Here is a 20,581-nt window from a genome sequence, read left to right as displayed (position 1 = left end):
TTCTGACTATAAAATGAATTTTATCCAAATACGCACCTGAGATATAAAATACATTGTTCAAAATTATGTATCAATTTTCATGCAGTTTTATATTCGATTTCAGGAGGAAAGAATCAACTAAAATAGCATGGGTTAATCAGCTTCATTACTAACTCAGCAACTTGCGGAAGAACACCAGGACCCAAGAGTCTGACCGCTGAACCCTGCTAGCCACCAGCTTATTGTGTTCCCATAACCAAGCGACTTAGTAAATTCTCGTGATAATGCCTGTCACAGAGATGTGTTAACAAAAGAAAACTGCTGGCCCCTATCAGCCACAAATAAAAAGGCCATTCTTGACCTCTCCAAGGCACACTATATTCCAGTGTCTTTTCAAATTAGTTATAAAATTTTGTTATCAACTTATAAATTCAGTAACTACTTACTCTTTCCCACTACAATATAATGGCCCTACTAAATGAATCATCAGATAAGTCATTGTGTATCATGTCCTCTGACTTGTGTGACCAACAGGAACTTGTGGAAATTACCAATTCTGTCTTACAGGACAAGATCATACAAATGGCACTATGTCCTCTTTCTTGGATGATTCATTCTGGCATATGCCAACTGCCACACATGAAAAGACCCAAAGAGCTTGTAAAGAGAGACCCATTGGCAAAAAACTAAAACAGTACTTTACCAACAGAAGTCATCTATCTACACCGGCCCATGAGTGAGCATCTTGGAAGTCCCTGGCAAGCCATCAGTCTGGCAAACCTCTACGTTGCAGCTTCATGAGACCCTGAGTCAGAACCACCTAGTTAAGAAACTACCAAAATCACGGCGACAGAGAGTACTTGAGAAAAGTGTCTGCTGTACACCACTAAGTTTGGAGACCATCTGTTCCATAGCATAAGACAAATATTACAGTCTCTCCTATATATTTAGCCTGAATAGCCGAATCTGACAGACAGCAGCCTACTAATTACAACTGAGGGACTTGCTGAAGTTACGAGACATTCCTAGATTATAAAAATCATTTGGAAAATAATACCATCTCTGAGATGTTTTACCACTTCGGGAAAAGGTTATACACACACACACACACACACAGACACACACACACACACACACACACACACACACACACGTTAGAATGTTAAGAAAACAAATATTTTAAGTGTCCAAAACAAATCATAAGCAAATAAGCAACAAATAGAAACCAGTAATGATTTCTGAAACAGAGTCGCCCATGCCCAGGAGAGGCAGTACAAGTGTGGCATATTAAGGAGTCATGTGAGACTGAAGCAATAATCAAAGTAAATGTTAGCAGCTACAGTGTGCCCACCTGCCAAATGGCCCTTTGTGGGAGTTTGATTAAGAATGTCCCCCACAGGCTCATATGTTGAATGCTTAGTCACCAGGGAATGACACTGTTTGAAAGGATTAAGAAGATTAGGGGGCATGGCCTTGTTGGAGGAAGTTTGTCACTGGGAGTGGGTTTTGAGGTTTTAAAAGCCCATGCCAGAGCCAAAGCCTTTCTGCTGTCTGTCTGTCTGTCCCCTCTCATCAAGCAGCTCTCAGCTGCTTTTCTAGCACCGTATCTGCCTACATGCCACAAGGCTCCCTTCCATAATGATAATGGACTAAACCTCTGAAATTGTAAGGAAGCCCCAAATTAAATGCTTTCTTTCCTAAGAGTTGCGTTGGTCATGGTCTCTCTTCATAACAATAGAACAGTGACTAAGGCACCCTTAGTAAATACTAGTGATATCACTCCCATAAGAATATATCACATTAGGGCTGAAGAGATGGCTCAGTGGGTAAGAGCATTGGCTGCTCTTCCAGAGGTCCCAGGTTCAATTCCCAGCACCCATATGTCAGCTTGCAAACTGTTTATAACTCAAGTTCCGGTGGCTGAGTCCCTCACACAGACATACATGCAGGCCAAACACCAACGCACATGAAATAAAAATCAATAAAGGAGCTGGAAAGATGGCTCAGTGGTTAAGAGCAATGTCTGCTCTTCCAGAGGTTCTGAATTCAATTCCCGGCAAGCACATGGTAGCTCAAAACTATCTATAATGAAAGCTGATGTCCTCATCTGGCATGTACCATATGTGCACACAGAACACTCAAACATAAATAGAATTTTTAAAAATCAATAAAATACATACCACATCATGAGGAAAAGACGTCCACCGGTCACTTCAGTGTGATAATATCTCTGCCTCAGTCACAGTCTTCACAACTACTGTATTCTAGCCTCAATATCCTCAAAAATCACACAAGGGCTTTTCCAGCTGTTAATCTACGTTTTATAAATTTTGTAAGTTAGTCAAAACCTACTTTGAAAATTTACTGCCACCCCTCTAAAAATGTTAGTCAACTTAAATGTTTTTTCATATTTAAGTTTCACATTTTTTTAAACTTGCTAAATGAGAAGCATCCTTAATTATGCTCATAAAACTTTTTTAATGGCTTGAAAATAGGCTCCTGTAATCATGCATTCTACAGGCAGTAGCTATGTCTGAGAGCTGCCTGTGTACACGCTGCAGAAGGAAGAACTGAGATCCCAGCCTTTCTGTCAAGAGAGAAACATGATGGGGAAAGATATACACTGTAAGATTTCACAAACAGCGGTCTAAACCAACATCTCAAAGATTAGCTCAAAAGACCTCAAAGCAGAACCATTGTGCTACATTGTCTCCTTTTTCTCACCTAAGAACCTACAGATGCCTTTACTTTAAGCCATGATGTTTGTGGGAAATGTGCTATACAGCAATAAATTCTGAGTATGAAGCTCTTCCAAGATACTTTCTAATGCCATATGTATAATGCTATTAATACATTATGTAGTGATATATATATATATATATGTCTGTGTATATACATATATACTTACAAGATAAGATAAAGTAAAATGGAGCCATCCAAATATTTAACAAGCTTTAATATATACTCATTACTGAACCAAATGAGAAATGAAGACACGTCTAGTTTTAAAGAATATTGAATATAAGCCATATTTAGAAATCTTTTAGTAACTATAATGTGGTTTGAAAATATCTTGATTTTTTTTTTCTGATCATGGGTAAAATACTCTGTGGCACTGGGCTTTGTGTTCTGATTTGTTTGATGCACTAGGAGATGTTATGTTTTTCCCTATATTCACAAGAGAGACAAACACTAAATTAGACTTAAAGTTTAAGAAAAATATTCAACCTTTCTAAATATATCATGAGTCCTTCCACAAATTACCTAGTGATGCGCAGGCCCCAGGTTAAGAACCCTGCCTGGTAAGGTGGATGCAGCAGGCTAACAAAAATGATGGTCAAAGGAAGAAAGTAACTCAGTTTCTGAGGCCGTCAGTGAAACAGTGGGAGGGACAGAAGACATACCTGGAGACCAACAAGGAGGCTTGCGACAGGCTGCAAGCTCTGATGGCTTGTATTCAAAAAGAACAGGGAGCTTTTGAAGAAAGAAGCCACCAGGAAAATAAAGCCATCAAAGACCATCTAGGCTCCAATTAGAGAAAAAGGAAAGAAAACATTAGAAGACTGTTGAGGCCCAGAGGGCAAAGTAGGAGGGTCTGGGAAGTCTGGAGGAGTTGAGACGAATAAATAGACCTTAGCAGAGACAAGCCAAGGGGTTCTTACTGGGGATAGGAACTGACTGTGACTTCTGTCTGATGTTGATTTGTATAAGCTGAAAGCTGACTTGTTAGTTATCATGTCCTCAATTGTGATAAATAAATAAAAATAAAAAATAAATCCCAAAGCAAGGCATGTGGACTACACCTTATATCTCTATTTATATTTATCTACCCCCGCTGCCACCACCCTAGGGCAGGGCCCTTGTGTCACCAATCCTAATCAGTGTCCGAGTCTTCCCTGCTTCTCTATACCAGCTAGTCCAAGCAATTCTTACTAAACGCAAAGCAAGTCTTAACCCTCACCCATCCCAATGTTCCCATCACTCAAAAGATTATGCTCAAATATCTTAGCATGATTCTTATATCAAGTTTGACTCAAACCTTTCCTCCTTACCGAATAATGTCTTTACCACTGTCCACTCACGGCATATGATCTACATGGAATTTATAACTGTTAGGATTCTCCTTCAGTCCACCTACCCATGATGTCATTTGCTTTCCTGGCACAGGGTGTGACCTTGCCCAGGGCCATATAAAAGGACAAACCTCCACATGGCCTCTCTCTACTACTCTCTCTCTCTATCCTCTCTTTACTACTTTCTCTCTCTCTCTCTCCCTCCCCCCTCTCTCTCTGGGGTACGCCTTTCCCCATTCCTTCTCCCGCCATGCTCACATAATACATCTGTTGCCTGGCATCTTATAATCTTATCATCTTATTTTCTTTTTATTAATCATAACAATAACATAGTCTCCTGAACACGCATGCTCCCCCCCCCTTATCTATAATTTATCACATCTTCTTTACCTAATTGATGTCAATTCAGTCTTCAGCTCTCAGACTGTGGGACAGTACATACAGTGGTCTTTCCAAGAGATACCTACCTACATGTAGAACTTGCAATTTCATGGCACACATACTAATCTGAACCTATCTGTTAGCATGTACACTTACTAAAAGTGGCATTACATGATGAAGGACTGTTATTTTATTCACAATAACGACCTTGGAACTTAACCATGGTTTCTTAAGGACACAGAGAGTGTGCTGGATGATTATGGGTTTTAGGTTTTGGATAAGAAATCCATACTAATCCCAACATTGGTGATTCACAGCATAGTCCTCCTACACCAGAAACATCAAACATAAAAAAGGATACAGAAGCATATGCAAGGGAATGTTGTAATTCATATTTTGAATATCTTCCAAAACCATGTTTGGAAGGTTTGGTTTAAAGTCTGGTTTGGCCCATGGCAAATCAAAAGGAGGGACAATCAGGAATCAGGACCTAGCAGAAATCAGGTCACTGGAAGTACCTGTCAACTCAGGACTCCTTCTTTTCTCTGTGTCTTGCCTACCCAGGAATAAAAAGGGCCCCTGTGGCCTACACTGCTGCCCTAGGCATTGTGCTGCTACAGCCCCAAAGCAAACAGGCCCGGTCATGGTGAGAACCTCTCAATTGTGAGACAAAATGAACTCCCTCCTAAGCTGACAATCTCAAGTATTTGGTACAGTAAAGCAAAACTAACACAATCTGTCAGGAAACTGTGCACAAGAAGGACACACTAACACACTAAAAATTTTTTTAATAATCCTAAATGCTAATTCAAATATTAATAGTTATACATAAAATGAAAAGTAAATAAGCTGTACACTTTACTTGAGTGACGTAACTCAGTATTACTCACACATAAATAGCATCTAAAGACATCAACAACTGCTTCTTAACTACCAAATTTGCATGCTTCTACTAGGAATCCATTTTGTTCATATCTAGGAAACAAATTTATTACTGGGTAAAAAACACAACTGCCAGCCTAGATTCCAACATAACCTTCAAAACTCATCTCGGCTGCTGTTGTCCTCAAGTTCAAGCTGACCCTGCTACTTCCACTGAACCTTACCTACAATAGCAGCCACTGTCACACCACACTGCAACATCCACTGAACCTTACCTACAATTGCATCCACTGTCACACCACACTGCAACATCCACTGAACCTTACCTACAATCGCATCCACTGTCACACCACACTGCAACATCCACTGAACCTTACCTACAATAGCAGCCACTGCCACACCACACTGCAACATCCACTGAACCTTACCTACAATAGCAGCCACTGCCACACCACACTGCAACATCCACTGAGCCTTACCTACAATCGCATCCACTGTCACACCACACTGCAACATCCACTGAACCTTACCTACAACAGCAGCCACTGTCACACCACACTGCAACATCCACTGAACCTTACCTACAATCGCATCCACTGTCACACCACACTGCAACATCCACTGAACCTTACCTACAACAGCAGCCACTGTCACACCACACTGCAACATCCACTGAACCTTATCTACAATAGCAGCCACTGTCACACCACACTGCAACATCCATTGAACCTTACCTACAACAGCAGCCACTGTCACACCACACTGCAACATCCACTGAGCCTTACCTACAACAGCAGCCACTGTCACACCACACTGCAACATCCACTGAACCTTACCTACAACAGCAGCCACTGTCACACCACACTGCAACATCCACTGAACCTTACCTACAATAGCAGCCACTGCCACACCACACTGCAACATCCACTGAACCTTACCTACAACAGCAGCCACTGTCACACCACACTGCAACATCCACTGAACCTTACCTACAATAGCAGCCACTGTGACACCACACTGCAGTAATGGAGTGCGATCACATCCATTCCCACACCGTTCCGAGGCAGACACGTTCTTATACACTTTCATATTCTATGACAGTGTTAAGACACTCAATAAATGCTTAATGAAGAGGTAGACAAAAAGATGAATAAACAAGTATGCACACTCACTTACATCTTTGTTACATCTGAAAGCTCTTGATCTTATTCCCACATTTCTTCTGATTTGAGGAGATGCTCTCTAAACCATTCCATAAATATTTAAAAATCTTGAGATAGCACTTAAGAACCACTGCTGAAAACCTAAGTACAGGAAGTCATAATTAACTCATATTAATGGGCTTTGAAGGCCCACCTGACTTAGTAAACACTTGAAATCATATAGAACTTCTTTCAATGTATTGTACTACACACAGAGAGCTGGCCTGGCTCATGCTGGTATTCCTACTTTACCTAGAAGATTCCACATACAGTTTGGCAGAATAACTATAAAAAGGATCACACTTTTATCACTTATTTTGACTTACAAAGGAAAACATAAAAAAATCAGTAAAAACGTAAAGTGAACTTTTAGTACAGAAAGATTTCTACCTCCTAGGCCAGTCAAATAATTAAGTGATATTAACGTTGAGCTTGTATATTTTAAAGTTAACAAAAGCTAGGCACGAATTCAAACCAACTAAATCAAGTTTTCTTCCTTTATACAAGTGATATCTACTTCCACATATATCTCACCTGACTTGGCATATCTCAAGGTATATTGAGTCCACACCATGCAGCTACATTTTTCTAGAATGTCTTTGAAAGAAAAAAAAAAATCACATAGAAAATAACCAGAATGTACAGAAAAGATCTGGCAACAGTTTCTACAATGAATGACATGGATGGGCCAGATGGAACCTTCAGGAGAAAGGAACCAGGAGAGATTAGTTTCTCAAAGAACTCAAGAAAACCCAGCACAAACCAAGCAAAATCCACAGTGGCTCCAAGACACCATCTCCATGACAGCTTTAAAGAGAGTCAGGAATCTGGTGTCTGTTTTTGGAAGCAAGCCACGGCTATGGCGGGATTTATGAAAAGACTTTCTTATAGAAATTGTTTTTTCTTAGAGCCAAAACCAATCGCACATCCTTTGCCTGTTGGCATCTCTCAAGTATCTTTTTTTCCTTTGGAATCTAGGTTCTCAGTTTTATGAGAAATGTTGGAAATAACTGGTTTCTCATCACAGCTTCTGAGATATGGTCAGCCGTCACAATTATAAAACCTTTCTCTGGATTAAGGTTAAATGGCTGTGATAGTTTCAGAAACGATATGTCCCATACAGAGATGACTTGAATGACAAGATAAAAGAGATCTACTTCTGGGGTCACACTGGGCACTGTCAGTAGGAGACTTCTGCTGCAGCAGCGTAGTGCTCTGCATGAACACCTTCGCAGGCCTGCCACAAGTTCCCTGGCTGTCACAGTGGCTGTGAACAGGTTACCTGAACTCTCTTGCCTCCCTGTCTCCATCATTTAAAACGGTAATAAAGTACTAAGACCCTGAGGTGAGGACTAAATGCTCTTACATAGCTTGTACTTGGGATGCCAGATACTAGCTAGCAATTATACAGTACTAAATGTAAATTACAGTCAGTAACCACAATACCCTAGTTAGGAATTTTCTGTAGTGATTCAAACTTTTATCTTAAATGTGTTTGGGGAACAGAAAACCCAGCCAGCCATATCAGCATGATAGGGACATGTTTTCCATTGAAGCGCTCCAAGCCTCTAGCATAAGCTCACAGCCAGTTACTATAGTCCCTAAATAACCACTCTATTACTTGAAGAGCCACATATTGATTAAGGGGTTTATTCCAAGTTACAAAAACAGGATCTTACTGCAGGAGCCTTATAAGCCATGTTAATATGCCAAAGTAGGGGTCTTATTCCTAGCCCTGTAGCAGACCTCATGCAGAGGCCTGCGTTCAACCCTATCCCCATTCCCTGGGCACTCTACCAAAGGTTTCTGTGAACTCAGCTTTCCTCCATCCCTTCATCTCTTCATGTCAACCACCTCTACCTAGCAACACTCTCTACCTGAGAACCTAGTAAACTCACTTTTCTAGAAATTAGGTATGAAATTTTCACTCACCCTCCTGTCCACCATTACAATTGCTCCAGTCAGCCAGTCACATACCCGGCCACTTGCAGGGGCCTGTCCTCCCAGCACATCCCCATTCCCTGGGTAGTCGACACACCCACAGCCTGACAATGTGCAGAGAGTGAGAGACTTGGGAGAACTCCCCTCAGGGCTCAGGGAATTCTGCAGAAGAGGAGGAAGAAAGATGAAGAGCCAGTGAGTACGGAAGATGCCAAGGAAACAGTGCCTTCAAGACACAACAGGACATACATGTGAACTCACGGAGACTGTGGCAGCAGGCACACATCAGAGCCCAAGCACTGAGAGAAGTGGACAAGAGATCCCATCTCTGACCCAAAAGCTACCTCTACTTGGCAACTACTCAAGAAGGAAAAATCTGTTTTCTCCAATGGAGTTTCACAGGGGATACAAACCATAGTTAAGGATAGCCCCATGCTCAGCAGTATATGAACACAATGGTATTTGTGGAGATCCATTGTCACATAATGCTTTGTTTGAGCATTTTTTTCACCTTGTGTTTTGCTTATCTATTATAGTTTCTAATTTTGTGTTTTGATGAGGAGTTTGTGCGTACACGTGTTGGGGGGGCGGTGTGGGTGTGGGTGTATGTGTTTCTTGTGCTTTTTCTTTGTTTAGTTTTTTCCTGTTTTTCTGTTTGCTCTATTTTATTCTGGTTGGTTTGTTTTCTTATTAACCTGTTTGTTTTCTTCTCTCTCTCTCTCTCTCTCTCTCTCTCTCTCTCTCTCTCTCTCTCTCTCCTGTTTTTGGGGGGCAGGGTCTCTGTGTATCCTTGGCTGTCTTGAACTCGCTTTGTAGACCAGGCTGACCTCAACTCACAGCAATCTGCTTTCCTCTGCCTCCCAAGTGCAAGGACTAAAGGCATGTGCCACTGCACCCAGTGACCTATTTTTCTTAAAAAAAAAAAAAAAAAAAAGGCATGGGGCTGGATGGGTGGGAGGGTGGGGAAGATCTAGGAGAAGACCTAGAAGGGGAACAGTGATTAAAATATACTATATAAAAAATATTTTAAATTTTTAAAAAATCTAAGGAACAATCCCTAGATCTATTGCAGGCACAAATAAGAACTCTCAAATGGAGTATATCATCTGTGGTTCAATATAGATAGGTAACTCTGATTGCTGTACAAGCCATAGCTTCTTAGGGAGAAAGAAGTGCCTGAAGAGTGCAAACTAGTGAAAATGAGGACACTGGCGGACGGAATTTAAAGAGTCCAGAAATAATCAAAAAGAAACACTGGATGGGTAAAGCTCCCTTACAACAGAATGTGAGAATGTGAGAATAAAAACAAGTGTAGGAGGTAAGTGAAGGGTCTAACGGAGGGCATTAGTTCTTAGAGTAAATGGGACATCTATATGAAGGTATCCAGTAGGCCAGTGCATTAATATGTCTCAACTGAAGGAAAGGTCAGAGGTATCAGTGGTATTTGCAATCTTCAGAGGTAATCATCCAAGTAAGGCACCACATAGAGAGAAGAGCAGGGGATGCGGGGGAAAAAAACCTGAAGAAATAACAGTGGAAGACAGGAAGACAAAACACACACACACAATAGAAAGAAAAAAGGAAAGGTCAGACGAGTATGAAACTGGGAAATTTGGTCTCACTGAAGACAAGAAATGTCTGTTCTTCAAAGAAAAAAACCAATAATTACATCAAGTAAGGAAGAGAAATGTAGTAAATTTGCTGGAAGTAAAAATTAATGACTAATACTATGAATCTTAAAAGGTAATTTCATAGTGCTTACCAAGTCACAACCACAGTAACGTTGCACGGTCAGCCCTCCACAAACACTCCAATAGCTATAGAACAGAATGTGGCTTAAACTGCAAGTTTCTCAGGCCAATAAGATGGCAAGCTGACAGTCAGAGCTCAACCCGGGAAGCCACAAAGCAGAGGAGGGGCTCAACTCCCACAAGCTAATCCTCTCACCTCTACACACGCACACGCACACGCGCTCACTCAAATGCAAAGACAGTAAGCAAATAAAGTAAAAAGCAACTAGCCCTCTGCGGAATATGTAGAGTTGGTCTTCTAACTAGTACAGCATAATATTGTGACTTAGAAGGAATTCACACTCACTGGCAAGGGCTAGGCCACAGCAAGGAGAGCCCAGGCTTCTTCATTGAGCTTGGCCTTTGAATTTTGGAATTCGAAAATGGGACATTATATCCTTGTTTCTACTTGAGTTGTGCTTGCAGAGATGTCTGTACCCTGTGGACACACACATCTGCCTCCGTGGTCCTATGGGCAGGGTACCCACCATATCCTTCCCATCCCTCCCAGGTCCTTGGGCTCAGCTCTTGCCAGAAGGAAAGAGGAAGACCATGGCTTTCATGTCCTCCTGATAGCCTTATTGCTAAAGTAAATAAGAGTATACACACAGGCTCCACACAAATAACTGAGCCAACTGTAGAGCTGGGAATCCATGGGATGTCATGGAACCAACCCTGAGGGATACAAAGGGACAACAACATGCTCTTACCTGCAAAGCTCAGACACAGAAAAGTAAAACTGACAGAAATGAAAGGAATAAATAAAAACCAAAAATTGTTAATAAACAAAGGCAAAATACCCAAGAATGAAAATACATGAAAAATATCAACTCTCAATATCTAAACTCCACTCATTCCAATAGAAGCAAAATCCACAGAGAATATTCATCAAAATAGTTTACAACATAAAGCAAAAGTTACTGGCAAGGCTGGAAATCACACATACTATAGCGAGTCCACAAGAAAATAACAAACTGCATGAAGATGTTAGGAAAGTTACAACCATTTGAGATTTAAACAATAGGTGACTAAAAAATACACCCATAGTTCAAAGGAGATGTTAATTGAGAATTATATTTCCAAATGCCAAGCAATGATGGTACACGCCTTTAATCTCAACACTCAGGGAAGCAGAGGCAGGTGGATCTCTCAGTTCGAGGCCAGCCTGATATACAGAGCAATTTCTAGGAAAGGCACAGCTACACAGAGGGGGCCTGTCTCAAAAAACAAGAAAAAAGAAAGAAGGAAAACAAATCCCCAGTTCAATGACAATGAAGTAGTTATGTTTTCTGTTGCTGTGATAAAAGCAAAACAAAGAAACCTGAAGAAGGAACACGTTTATTTGGCAAACAGTAGCCATCCATCATAGAGGGAAGTGGAGGCAGGGACCTGGAGGCAAAGACTAAAGCAGGAGAAAGCCTCTTACTGCTAGGTCCCTTTGGCTTGCTTAGTTTGCCTTCTTATACAACCCAGGACCACCTACCCAGGAGTGGAAGCATTCACATAGGCTGGCCCCCTCCCACATCAACCATTAATCAAGAAAGACGACCGAAAGACTTGACCCAAGGACAATCTGATGGACGCAATTCCTCAAGTGCAGCTCCTTCTCCCCAGGTGCTCCAGCATGTGGTAACCTGATAAAAACTAACCAGCACTTGAAGGCATTAGAGTCAACTGAGAGACACTAACACATCCCTCAAATAGAAGCTCAAATTGTGTGTGTGTGTGTGTGTGTGTGTGTGTGTGTGTGTTTATTTATGAGCAATAAATAAAATCACTAGTAAAAACTGGTTCTTTGAATAATCAGTAACATTGACATACTTCAAACAGAATAACAAGGAAAATAGATCAGAGGACACAAATTATCATTATCAGCTTTAGAAATGGCAATTACTGCATCCTACATTGAAAGCATAGGAAAATACCATAAGCAACATTAAGTCTGTAAATTCAACAACGTAAGTGAAGTTTTAAAAAGAAATTACTTAAAAGATAAACTACCAAGACTCTCTGAAGGAAGAAGTAGATTATTTCAGCAGTTCTTTATTTAGAAATAGACCTTGCAAACAATGAGAAGCCGGCACACAGAAAGACAGTCAACATCATCAGTCATCAGGGGAAACTGTCAACCTCGTTTAAGGTTAAGCATATACTTAGCACATGGTCCCCACGCCACATCCAAACAATGAAAATGCATAAGTGTATGTCCCCCCCCCCAAAAAAACAGCAATAAATAAGCAAATGCTCATAATGACTTTATTCACGAAATAACGACAAAACAGGAAGAACCTTCTAAAGCCTCACTGAAATATGAGCCAGACACAGTCCAACACACTGTGAGAGTCCACTTCTGTGAATTTGCAACCTGAAGTTCAGATATCTGTCAAGTGTTTGTCAAAACTGTGGTGAGAATTTAGGTGTCTTTAAACACCCAGTTATGTAGCCAGGCACTGGTGGTGAACGCCTTTAATCCCAGCACTCTGGAGACAGAGGCAGGTGGATCTGTGTGACTTCAAGGCCAGCCCGGTCTACCAAATTGGGTTCAGGACAGCCAAGGCTACACACTGAGAAATCCTGTCTCAAAAAAACAAAAACAAACAGGCAGTTATGTTGTATAAACATGTTTCTGTTTTAATTCCAGGTGTGGGATATGCAGCTGCCTCAGAATGTCCACAGCAGCAGACTGCTCTGGCAAGGGCATGACTTTGCTAGGTGAAGATAGCTTAATTCTGGAGAGTCTAGAGAGGGAGCCCCAAGACAGGAGACACGACTCTTCCTCCTGCTGGTTCCGGCCCCAGCAAGTGGTTGAGAGAAAAGACACAAGAAAGGAAGTTGGAGATATCCTGACTAGACAAATATTGGACTTGCCTCAAGTACTGAATACCCCAATCAGCAGAAGTAATAAAAAGATCTCAATACCCCCCCTCCCTACAAACCCTCTATCTCTCCTACCTGGTGCTGGGGTATTGGAGAGGACTGAGGTAGAGAAGCGTGGTAGATCAGAGTAGGGAAAAAAAAAAATATGACAACAAGGAACATTAGCCATAAAGAGACACAGAGAGAACCTTTAGGGTACAAAAATGTTTCATATCATGACTATAGCATATGCATAATTATAAATATTTTCAGACTTTAAGCTTATAACTGGATATATCATGCATCCAGCTGACACATGCACGTTTACTTATCACACCTACTTTCATAATTGCCAAGCACTTTGACTTAATTGTCCCTTGAACAATACCTGTAAACAGAGATATCAAATCGTAAAAGCTAATTACTTACTCAAACTGCCACCGCTAACTGTTGACAGAACTGTCATTCTAACCTCTCTCCGCAGGAGCCTCCAGGCAACAAAGCACAGACACTAATGGAAAGACTTCCTCCAGCGTCTCTGCAGGGTAGTGTTTGTTTCCTAGCTCTAGCTGTTATTTGTGGGTCGTCAAATGCACTTAGTGGATTAGATCACTATTCTGCTTCTTAAGTAATGGAGAAGAGCGAAGAAAAGTGGACAGAAAGAGAGAGGAGAAGAGCAGAGTTCGTTATGCTTAGAAGCATCACATACTGGTTAGAGAGACTTTAGTTCCAATGGAGAATCGACTTGTAGGTTGGCGTGGGCTGAGACACAAAAGCAAACGTGACACCCTACCATGGGTCCTAGTCAAAAAGATGACTAAAGCCCAAAATGGTAACAGAAAAAAAAATTTTTGGTTAAATGCATTTACCTATATAGTGGCATAAAAGAAATAAGGAGTCCAGTAGAAATATCAAAAATGGCTGTAAGAAAACCCCAAAAGTGGGAAGGGGATTGGGGTGATAATCCAGCAGGAAACTCATGTCCAAATCATCCTACTTACCGCTGCCCCTTTCCTCCCGCACCCGCCCCCCTTCCCTACCTTTTTACTTGAGGAAAACTTTACAACCCAGGTCTAAACAGAGAAACAGCAAGGACTCTTTTCATTGCTTTAGCACCTTCACCTGCTTTCTCAAATGTGGAAAATGTAAAGGTCTGCTTTTAAAGGGCACTGTTTAAGGTTTACTTAAGGAGAAACCAACACTGTGGTAATCCTTTGTGCCTATAACAAGACTATTTCCTGCCAAATTCAATTCTGATAACTCACAAAAATAGCCTTGAAGTGAGTACCCTTGCCAACCTTTAACAAAGCAGCCTAAAGGGAGGAGTTTCTTTATTTTCTTTGTGTGGGGTGAAGGGTTTGACCCATGCATTTACGCAGGTGCACTCAGGCGTGCAGAGGCACATGGAGGCCAGCAGGTGGGGTAAGGTGTTTGCCTTGATTTCTTTTTAAGTCCCAAGGCTGTACCTGCATCCCTGCCACTAGGGTGTCTGACTTGCACTGCCTCACCCAGCTTCTAGGGTGCTGGAGATCTAAACCTGGATCTTAACACTTGCACAGCAAGCACTTTATCCCCTGAGCTATCTCCCCAGCTGAAGGGATGGAGGAGTTTCTAACATTAGTGCTGCTACACAGTCAGTGTTTCTAAGATACAGCTGCTTTAATGTAGGACCACAGAAAAAGGCTATTCTTCTGACTTTTCTCATGTTCCGTCCCAACACAGCTATTCACGTTACAAAATTCTACATGAAAGCACACATGAATCATATATGCTTTGGAGAAGCCCTACTGTAATTACAAACATCCTGCCAGCATTGTATCAAAGCATCAGCAGCCAACGTTTCCCTGAGCTCTAACAGGCCAGGCACCTTACAAAGGGTCCTCAAAATACCTAGGCACCCATTCCCTTATCACAGCTCAGCTGTCATGTGATGCACCCTCCCGGGACAGCCCTGCGGCAAATGTGGCAAACTGCGTTTCTGTCTGCCCACCAGGAGACAATTCTGAAAGAGACAAAAAGGGACAAAAAAAAGCACAGAACCGGGAGCCAGCACTTCAATACACTTCAGACTGTATGCAACCCACGAGAACCCTAAGAGAAAGGAGAGGAGATATAACAAGCCCCGCTTTACAAACAAGTGATCAAGCAAATGCTTGGCTTATTGAGGCCACCGAGCAACGTAGGAGGGAAGCTCTGGCTGTCAACAAGGCTCTCATGACGTCAGTGCACTGCTCTTTCCCTGAATCCATCACTAGTGCAGAAGAAAGAATGTACTCTTCAGTTCACGACAGTCCCGCTCACTTGCCTCCTCAAAGACAATGAGTGGAGCTAGATGCTCAAATCAGAATGCCAGGTGATCATTCTCTGGATTAACAACCTGGCCTGCTTGGAAGGAAGACAAGACAATGCACAAGATCAGAAGAGTGGCCAGGAGAGGCCGCAGTGAGGATGTCCAGGAGAATCCATCAGCTAGACATTTGGGAGACAGCCATGTGCACAGCCAAGATGAAAGGAGGATCAAGACAATGGTGACCAACCAGGCAGATGCTCAGAACAACTGGGGCAGGTCCTCGACATCAGCGAAAACGTACACTGGCTACAGAGCCAGGCCATGGTAGCTTAGCCCTGGAATATCATCAGTCCTCAGGACACAAAGGCAGGTAGGCTTGCTTTGAATTTGGGATCATGGACCTCCAGGCCAGCCTAGGCTACCAAGTGAGACTCTGTCAAAAAAACAAATAACCATTCAAGATAACGTGTCAGGTGCTCTAAAAAAGTATGACACACAAATTGTCTCACTGTCTCTGCCTTCCAAAGATTTAAACTGGTTAGAGCAAGAAATAGTGCCATGTCACAGATGCCCTTAGGTACCAAGTACGTTGATCTTGCCAAAGCCAGGCATAAGGACAGAAGTAGAACAAGGAATGGGAGCAGAAAGGAGAAAGAACTGAGAAAACTTTCACTGGGGAAGACTCCACCCATTAACATTGAGGACAGCAAGGATGTTTTCTAAAATGGCGTATTAAAGCCATTCCATGACTGTTTCTAAACTAAAGACTGTGGCTTTGGAGTGTGCAAGGAAAGCCATGTAATGAAAGGACAGCATCTGAAGAAAAAGCAGACTGTGTCTAAAGTCTAAATAAACCTCAAAAATATGCAGAAGATGATCTAAAATGAAAAGAAGGATGTATCATGTCCAAACTGCAGCCTACAGATGGCCACACCTAAGGAGAGTCTAAATGCAGCCCAACACAAATCTCATAAACGTCCTTAAAACATTAGGGGTGGGGAGGCAGGACTGAGAGGAGGGGTGTGATATGGGGGGAAAGGGTGTGTGTGTGTATGTGTGTGTGTGTGTGTGTGTGTGCCAGAGTTCTACACGCAGGCCAGATGTGATATGGGGGGAAAGGGTGTGTGTGTGTGTGTGTGCGCGTGCGTGCCTGTGCGTGTGCGTGTGCGTGTGTGTGTTTGTGCACGCGCATGCACATGTGCTCACAGATTCTTGATATTTTTGTTATTTGTATCTTGTACTGTTATAATTCCTTTACCATTAAGACAAGGTAACTTGAGTGAGGGGATAGCAATAGGGATGTAATCTGAGTAAATTATAATTTTTAAAAAGTTAAATAAAAAAAGACAAGGAAACTTGTGTATTTGTATATCAAAAGTGTATTTCTTAAGAACTACTCTAATACAAAGCTAAGGCATCGGTTATTGGAAGAAACCCTATTACAAACAGGGAAGTAAAGCAAGGTGTGCCTGGTTCTCATTTGCAAACAGAATTTCTCAATGCATGCATGGCGTCTTAACCAGGCTTACCTTAATTAGCAACTACATTTCCTAACGAGCCACCGTGTCTTCAGCAGCTTTTCCTACCTCTTTTTGAAGTATGCAATTCATCCTCAAAGAAGGAGAGCTAATTTGAATGATTCAAAGTTGACTAACAATTCGTAATTAAACAAAATTTTATATTAACATATTGACTATTCCTTTTCGCAGCATACAAGCAACAACTTAATGTATTTTACCAGTTCTAGCTCTTATTTTAGCAGTAGGCACACATTTCTATCACGTGATGCTTCTGGCATTTTCAAAGGTGTTAATATAGCATGGCGAGGACAGTACATGATTAGATAAAATACACAGCAAAGGGAAAGTTGAAGATAACCTTACCATATCATCTGTCAGTGTCCTGATATTTAAATGCTACAAATGTAAAAAAGAAGTCAGTCAGTAATTTATAACAGCTTTTTTATTAATGAGTACATTCTATATTGCTCACTTGAGGTAATTAAAATTCTTGACAGTGCAATAAAAGTGTATTATATATCGTTTTAATCTATTTCTCTAGAAGATGAACAAAAGTTACCTGTAAGCAATACTTTTAAATATTTACTAAAATTTCTTGGTTTTATGAACCTCACAAACTAGAAACCTAACTGGAATACAATAAATATATTCTCCCATTCAATATCTAGACTTACAGAATAATGATAAAAAAGATTTTAAATGACTTTCAAAAATTTTTGTGTATTATAAAATACTAACTTTAAATTTACCATTAGTATGCGGCATAACAGATAATGAAGTACTTTGCTGGTTCAATGAACTTAAGTAACTCTAGTAACAGTGGAGAGTGTACTGGAATGATTATCTGCATCGTTAACAACACTTTGATTTATCACCAGTGGTGACTGTGGACACTTGTCAATTTCACTGTAGCTTATTTGAGACCTCTTTTGCTGATTTCCTTACTAGACAAACAAGGCCACTTTAGGAAATGAATAAATTAGTTTCCTACAAATCATAGTTCAAAAGAAAAAAGTATTTAGGAAGAAAAATATCTGTTTTAGTAATCAAGGGCAGGGCAACAATTTGTATTCAGGTAGCTGCACTCAATTTCCAATTCTCCTTCCTTATTCACTGGAGCATGAGTGCTTTCAAAGACAGAAAGGGTCAAACATTTTTTAACAAAAAACCAGATCTATTCATTTATGGTTATAAAGGAAGATGTGCTAACAATTGTCATCTCACATGTAAGTGGTACGTAGTTAAATTTGACAGTTATTGAAGAGAAGAAAATTTGTACTCATTTTGATCTACTAGAAAAACTTTATGTTCATAACTTTCCCATAATGAGGATCTCAGCTAAAAATCTGTCCATGTAAATAGTATTCCACATTCTCTGCTTGCACCAACATGTCCCTTCCTAATGAAGGAGTGAGGGAGTACCTGAAAGAACCAGAAATAAACTGTGTATACCAAGAAAAGGTGGCCATGTTAATGACCATGATTGGCTACTCCACTAAGTTTCGGACTCAACTACCTGCTTAACTAGAACAGCTTACTTTGACCTAAGAATAAGAAGTAATAATACTGAATACGTACTTCTGTTTAAAATCTTGATCTATAAAAAAGACAGGCGAGCTTAGATGCAGGCAGAGTCAATGGCTAAACTCTGCCAAGATAGGGTAAAGAAGTCCTCAATAGTTCCTGCCTCATAAATATGTCTGATAGATATATTGGGCTAGAAGGCCAAAGATGATGCTCCAATGTTATAGAGAGTATTGGGTGACTGTTCAGGTAGTAAACTGTCTCAGTCATTTTTTAATTTTTGAAGCTGTTAACCTGTACTTCCGGTTCACTCAGATATTTAAGTTTTATTCCTTCTCAAGTCTGTGATGGGGTTGAATACCTGATAGCTTAGTCTTACAATTAGGGGTTAAGATGTTTTTAGGTCAAGATAGATGTTTTAAGTTAATAGAGATGAGATGATAGATACTGATCTTCATTCAGCAACTTAGACCCAACAAGACAGGAAAGATGTTTACTTCAAGCTTGTCAAATACAAATAGCCAAATCATTATGAATGTAACATTTATATAATTCCTGATTGTCTAATGGTTCCTTCTGCTGAATGTAGTTTATTTTACTTATTTGTAATAATATAAATGTATATGTTAAAAATAATAAACTTACAAAAATGATTTTTAATAATTCTATTTTTAATAATTCTAAAAGGCTTACAACCAGTGTCATCCCAGAGACAGATGTTACCATTAACTGCCAAAACTACACAGTTCTCAAAGCAGGTGTAAAACCAACGTGCTATATGTGCACCTCCCAAAAGAACATGTTTATGCACATTGACTTTGGCTAAGTACACCTACTTGCTATTCTACAATAGGAGGTATCACCCTAATTACAATCAGCTGGCTTCTGAAAGGGATCATTTCAAGCACCTGTGACACATGAGAGACATACGTCATGTGATCTAACTCTTAAAAAGCAAAGTCAAGGAAGCAAGTATAACGCAGAAATCCTATTTAGCACACTATACCACCTACTTGCCCGATACCAAAGACCAACAAGCATTATTTCAGGAAAATACCATAAAATGATAGGGTTTTTAAGAGCAAACAATGAAAATGGGCAATTTTGAGAGAAATAAAAAGTTGTGACCTATGAACCTGTAGAAGAGGTATAGATAATTAACATGATGGTGATACCTGTAATCCAAACACTTGGGAGGCGGAGGCTGAAGAATCACGAGTTCATGACCAGCCTAGAGTACATAACAAAGCTGAGGCCAGCCTGGGCTACAGGAGACTACATGATTTGGGGGTTTTGGTGTAATAAAAAAAAAAAAATCAAAGTAGAAGTCATAATGAGTGTCTCGTGACATAAAATCAAAAGATATAAACACCCAAGAAAAGCAGGTGTATATGTCTTTAAAGGCCACGAACTGGACAGCCTTTTAAATTAGAATGACATGCTGAATGAGTTAGCACACAACTACAATTCCAGCACTTGAGAAACTGAGGCAGGATGAACACAAGTCCAAGGCCAGAATGGACACCACTGCCAAAACAACTAAATATACAAATGGGTTGCACGCACTGCTTTCACTTAAGGGGACAGTCACATGTAAAAATCAAGTGTCTTTTTCTATCTTTTTCATAGTTCTGGGTTTGTTTTGTCTTCTTAAACTACCTCATTGTACTGGTTTCCAATGTGATTTAAATACTCAAAGTTAAAAATAATAATAATAATAATAATAATAATAATAATAATAATAATAATAATAATAATAAATAAATACTCAAAGTTTGATATTCCTCCTAGATTATGTAGGTCTGTATAAACCCGGAATGAGCACATTATTAAATACACACTATTTTACACAGAGAGAAGCGTGAGGACTCACAGGGTAGGAGCCACATAAAAACCTCAAGGCATGAAAGTATCGGAAGCAACTCAGAGCCCAAGGAAAAAAGTAAGCAACCATGGTCAGGTTCATTAGTCCTACTCTTCAGGAAAACAGTTCCCTATCGATTCTCAGCACCAGCAAGACAAGCCAGGAGGGTTTGGAATGGGGGCAAAGGCAAGGACCGATGACAAGCCTGGAGGTATTTACTGACTAGGGGACAGCAAGAAACCTGACCTTAGAAACCTGTTTCTGTATCCAAATGATTAA

General features: G+C 40.6%; 1 protein-coding gene across 2 annotated transcripts in view; it reads right to left on the bottom strand.

The window, feature by feature from the left end:
• DIAPH3 (diaphanous related formin 3) overlaps positions 1-20,581 on the bottom strand; it is a 454,594-nt gene that overhangs the window by 415,111 nt on the left and 18,902 nt on the right. Inside the window, exon 2 of one of the 2 annotated variants that reach the window (XM_084767927.1) lies at positions 17,278-17,310. The exons of the other annotated variant lie outside the window; for it this stretch is intronic. Within the exon in view, the coding sequence (XP_084624053.1) occupies positions 17,278-17,310 (33 nt within the window). The remainder of the gene's footprint in view (positions 1-17,277; positions 17,311-20,581) is intronic. 2 annotated transcript variants of the gene reach the window in all.

Source organism: Acomys minous (genome assembly GCF_964271855.1).
Source record: "Acomys minous genome assembly, chromosome: 18".
In the NCBI taxonomy this organism is placed as follows: Eukaryota; Metazoa; Chordata; class Mammalia; order Rodentia; family Muridae; genus Acomys; species Acomys minous.
Note: the sequence above shows the minus strand (reverse complement) of the source record. Positions and strands in the feature narration are given on the sequence as shown.